Source organism: Limulus polyphemus, unplaced genomic scaffold, assembly GCF_000517525.1.
Source record: "Limulus polyphemus unplaced genomic scaffold, Limulus_polyphemus-2.1.2 Scaffold3835, whole genome shotgun sequence".
NCBI lineage: Eukaryota > Metazoa > Arthropoda > Merostomata > Xiphosura > Limulidae > Limulus > Limulus polyphemus.
The window spans coordinates 89,009-94,813 of NW_013669445.1; the positions used below are offsets into that span (position 1 = coordinate 89,009).

Sequence of the window (5,805 nt, forward strand, 5' to 3'; positions counted from 1 at the left end):
CACGTGTATCGAAACTCGGATTCTAGCGTTGTAAGTCCGCAGACATACCGCTGTGCCACTGGGGGGGGGCCGATAGATAGATAGGGAGGAGGAAGGTAGATACTTTGTCGCTTAAAGTTTAAGGTATATTTACTTCCTTTGTCACTTACTTATAATCTAAACATCTTTTGCTTCAAATTCTGTTCACTACATGACAAGTCTCACAAGAAAAATTGTCCAATCAGGTGACGCCAGGTTAAAGTACTACATCTATAAGCTTATCTGTAGCTAGTTCGGTAAGCAGCTAAAGCTCCTTTCAGAAATTGATCAAATGTTTCTCTTCTTCAGTTCACATGCAAAACCTGCTTAGTCGATGGAGGTTAAAATATTATTTACTATGTGACTTTTGTAAACACGTAAAATAAATGTTTGTGATATCACATTACCTAATTAGCTAAAATTTACAGCTAAATAAAAGAATTCTTGAAAAATTAATCAGATATAACACTTATTTCCGTTGTTTCATTACTGGCAATTTTGTAATTAAAACTTATAAAAGTTTCTATATAATGTTAGTTAGTATCATATCTTCATAAATGAATTTGAGATGGCTAAAATCCAAATTTCAATATTTTGTGTTCAAAGCCGCAAGAAAGAGATTTGATGAACAAAGATGCACCTAATTCACTGGAGTCCGAGTCACAACGCTGTATTTCTTCGTATTTCGAAAAAATCTTTTTCCCGACTATGTTGGTATTCGGAATTTATGAACTGGCTGAATACATTGGTAAAATTTCGGGTGACTCCCATGCAACAAAGAAGTACTTCGTGAGTGGAGAATTTCACCTGTTCGTCATTTCACTGACGTGCCTGTTGTTACCTGTAATCACCTACACTGTATATCGAGTATTTGAGGCTTTTGCAAGAGGAGGTGACAGTTTTTCACACATTCCTGAAGAAATATCTGGTGTTTCCCATAATGATGAAAAATTCAATAAAGTTTGCACTTTGATACTTCACGGGCTTCTCATCATTCCCTGGCAGATTCGAAAGTAAGTACCCATTTCGGTAACCGTCTTGATCTCCGCTAGTAGTTATAGGGATACCCCTACACCCAAAGGTGTTATGTAACTGTTGCTTAATCTCCAAATGATGTCCACACCTGAGGGTTGCATAAGTGTTACGTAATATACAAAGGTTTTCACTGTCTGCGGGATTACATAATTGTTATGTAATAGACACCAGGGGCGTGACAGAGTGAAGTGGCTCCAAAGGGTTCGGTTGTATTAGGGGAGGAGTGACATTATAGTTAGTTCCACGATGCAGCACCAAAGGGCACATTGGTATGATGATTGCGGAGATCTTTCTTGAGTGAAACACCGGATGATGATGTAGATCCATGGATAAACATGTAATTAACTTTACAGTAACAATCAAAGTATTAACGTTAATAATTTTTCTAATTTACATAACGTTATGTTTGCAATTATCAGTACTGAAATGGTTTTAATCTCTATCACAACTACAGTTTCGCTTTTTAAGTAAAACTTACGTTAAACCCGCTATTTTAATCTATTTCTTATCATTATTGTCAACTTTATGGTTTACGCTTATATTAGGTACGTTTTACAAAGGCAGATGGTGTCACTAATGTTCTATCGGCGTGTGGTATTACTTGGAAAGTCATGTTGTCAAGCTTTAGGTCTGCTAGGGTGAATGTGTTATTCTAAATAGATAGTTCAATAAAATGATGAGCTCATAATGCAGTGTCTTAGCTTGTGGTTATGTCATCAATGTCTGGATTTAATTATTTATCTTAAAAAGTTACAAGTAAAACTGTTATTTGAACTGATCGTGTTTTCAGTTAATAATTAATTTGCACACGCTATAAACGTTGTGAAGACAAGTAAAACCATTATTTTAACGATGCAAATATTATAGCATAGACTTTTTACAATTTTCAATTGCTTTATCTATAAAACACTTTGGTAATTCATTCTTTCTTTTGTTTTCGCTTCTATAATTCATATACATCCCAAAAAGTTATCATACACAATGTATCATTTTTATAAACATTGAACAGGTTGATAAGACAGGTTGTATAGCCGATTGTGTTTGTTAAGTGTCGATGTATTACACATTTAACGTAGTGATTATAGTTTCACTTCTATATTTAATTTTGTATGGCATACTATTCGCATTTTCTGACGTTTTATATGTAAAACACTTATTGCTAATTCATTTATATAATTAATATATTGTATGACATCTATGCCTCTGAAAAGGATCCTTATTTAAATCTGTAAATAATATACAATAATTTCATGTTTAGCATTATAAGTTGATTTATTTCTCTGAAGTTTTGTTTTAAAGGATCTATATAAACAGTTATGTTTAACTATTACTACTGTAGAGAATCATTATGCTTACCTTTCTGTAGATATTTCATTTTGAACATTAATCAAACTACTGTATATAAGTATTATTTCTGCTTCTATCTGTGGGTAATTAACACTAAACGCAAACGCAAATGATAGAAAGGTCAACAACTACAATCATCAAATTGTGTGGACACTTACACTTAAACTCTCTTGGATATTTAGTCTGATGCATCACAGTTGACGGCTTGTCGACCTTTTAAATCAAAGTTCAATATAACAGAAACGAAAATTTTATGAAAACAAAAGTTGAACAAGTCAAATATAATACATAATACAAGTAGCTATTTATGAGTATACATTCATTACTAAGATATAAATTTCGTACATATACTTAGCATTGAAAATAAATTGTTCAAAGTCAACATAATCTTATATTTACTACATAAATTCAAAAATAATAAATTATAAATTTAATGTGCCAATTAATTATTAACTGAAAACACGATCAGTTCAAATAACAGTTTTACTTGTAATGTTTTAGGACAAATAATTAAATCTAGACATTTATGATGTAATCAAAAGCGGAGACACTGCAGGATGAGCTCATTATCCTACTGAACTATCCGTTTATAGTAACATGATTTTTCAAGTAATATCATCCGCGTATAGAACCCTAGTAATGCAACAATTCACCTATTAACACCATCTGCCTTTTTAAAAGACATGTAATGCAGTTAAATATTTAAAGGAAAACTATAAACATAAGTTGAAATCTGTATGGAATCCTACGGAAATATGGTAACACTGTTTTCCTCTAGCAACACTATCCACCCTTTTGAAACAAATGTAACACAGTTAAAAATATAAATGAAACCTATAAGCATATGTTGAGACACATTTAAATCTGTATGGAGTCCCATGAGACTGTAGTAACACTATCGACCTATAGAAACACCATCTGCCTTTGTAGAACTTAGCTAATGCAATTAAGTATGTAAGTGTAAACAATAAAGTTGGCGATAATGATAAGAAACAGATTAAAATACCAGATTTAATATAAATTTTACTTATAAAGTGAAATTGCAATTGTGATAAATATTAAAAACATTTCAGTACTGATAATTTTAAACACAATATTATGCAAATTAGATAAATTATTAATGTTAAGACTGTGATTGTTACTATAAAGTCTATGACATGTTTATCTATTGATCAACATCACCCTCTATTGGTCTACTCGCGAACTATCAGCGCACTCATCGTACCAACGCGCCCTTTTGGCGTTGTATTGTGGAGCTACGATATCACCCCCCTTAAGACAGCCGCACTCTCTGGTGCCACTTCATGGAACTGTGACGCCATCACTTTGTCACCCCTGTAGTGCCTATTACGTAACATTTATGTAACCGCAGGCCGCGATATCCTTTGCATATTACGCAACAATTATTAAACCCTCAGGCGCCATCTTTTGATCTCCTCTAACCTGGCGATCCTCCCACATTCAGGCGGAATTCTTTGGGCGCAGGGGTATCCCGATAACTACTTCCGCTGTAGAGGGCTTTATCCAAGCATAAAGACTTTGACACTTAATAAATATTTAATTTTTCAGTTAGTTCAGGGAAGGCGGTAGCACAAGTTTGTGATATTAGAAAAAAATATTAAACTAATATGTTTCACCTTATTAATTACTGTGCTTAAAATATGTTATCTGAATAGATATTGGTGTACACGATATACACGATCTAGAGCACTGTTTCGTAAAAACCAGTCCATTATAACCACTTTGCCTGTTCGAGGGATTTTACGAAAATAAACAAAGAAAAAGTGACGAAATATTCATATGTAAATCATAATGTTTTTTGTTGTACTTGCGTTTTAGTGGTTCGTGACAGTTTAGCCCCTGGTATCAGATGTTTGAAAAACGTTGCTCTAGAGTCTTTTAGTTGCTTTTAGTCTACCCTGTACATTTCATGAACTTATCACTATAGAAGATAATATTTGGACAGGCTGTACCACTACTGTTCCTGTTAATACCCAGTTGTGTATGAACAAAATTTATGATTGGCGATACTTAATATGTGTAAATAGACGCGATTTCGCTGTTAAGACTTGTGGTAATGTATCGGGGATTCTTAATCCTTTTTGATCCTCGTGGTAATATCAGAAGGCGCCCAGATTTCTCGAGCAGTTTATTCAGTGAGTCGTGAAATATAGTTTTTAGCGACTCATAGAATGGCTCTGAGTTGTTTCGTTGTTGTTTTTCTCAAGTACAAACTTTTAGCTCATAGCTTCGTCATCTCATGACTAATTTAAGATATAATTACAATTTTGGACTCCGAATGTCAAACCCTTTCGAGTGATTTATTTGATTAATTTACTGTAATATTGCCTATAATAATTATAATTTGAGAGTAGGCTGGTAAAGATCCTGATGAGTAATAAAAATTAATCGGGTATACGCGCGCCCCACGCTCGGTATTGATGGCGCACAAACATAAAGCTAATAAAAAGGAAAAAAAAGTCTCATAGGTTAATTTATTCTAATCCTGCCCACAAGAACTTCAAGTGCCGCAGCTATTGAGGATTCCCTCTTGTTTTTGTTTTTTTTAGAGGTATAGACATAAAATGTTTCTTTAATAACTGAATAGCTTCGAATGGGAATATTGAAATTTTTGAAGTTTGAAAATTTGTTAGTAAAAGCCTGGTTTAAATAGGAATATAAACATCTGTTGTTTTTCTGATATTTTATTGACTCATAGGAATTCACATGAACACGGCATTAATTTTATTTTTGCAACCAAAGATTCTGAATTTGATAGATTTATCTTGCTCACTTTGTAGTTATACACTCCTTTTGGTTTTAATAAAATTATTGTACAATCTTAAACGCTGTATATTTATTTTTAAAGCATTTTACACAAGTGCCATATTCTAAAGTACAATAATTGTTAAACTATTCTTTTTATATTAGGCTAATGTTGCTTAATAAACTGTTTCATTAATAACTAAACAGCTTCGATTTAGCATGAAAAACTTGAAAAATTATCTGTTTTAAATGGGGCGTCACCTACTTTTTTCTTTTTTTTATATGCATAAGTTTTAAACTCGTTGTCTCTGTATAGACTTTACACAAAGATATTAATTAATTTTTTTCCCACAAGTCACTGGCTAAGAAGCCTTTCGTTTAATACCAGATATCGTCAGTTGGGCAGTGACATTTGGAAAATAAAAGATAGACCTGAAATGCCATATTTATACGCCCCTGATTTTAAATTCAAAACAGAAAAATCAGGAAGAATGTGAAAAGAAAACATGTCGAGAGGTTACATAATTTTATCACAAATTTTTTTAGGCCTGTCGGTTTCTAATGCTTTATAAACAAATGTTTCACAAACTTACAAACAATATAAAGTCTTCTTTCTAGTCTGGAACTTCCTTGATATCT

General features: G+C 32.8%; 1 protein-coding gene across 3 annotated transcripts in view; it reads left to right on the forward strand.

Annotated features, from left to right (window-relative positions):
- Positions 1 to 5,805, forward strand: part of LOC106470128 — a 22,989-nt gene that overhangs the window by 11,514 nt on the left and 5,670 nt on the right. For all 3 annotated transcript variants that reach the window (XM_022398713.1, XM_013930655.2, XM_013930654.2), the window contains exon 2: positions 625 to 1,031. In XM_022398713.1, coding sequence (XP_022254421.1) covers positions 625 to 1,031 — 407 coding nt within the window. The remainder of the gene's footprint in view (positions 1 to 624; positions 1,032 to 5,805) is intronic.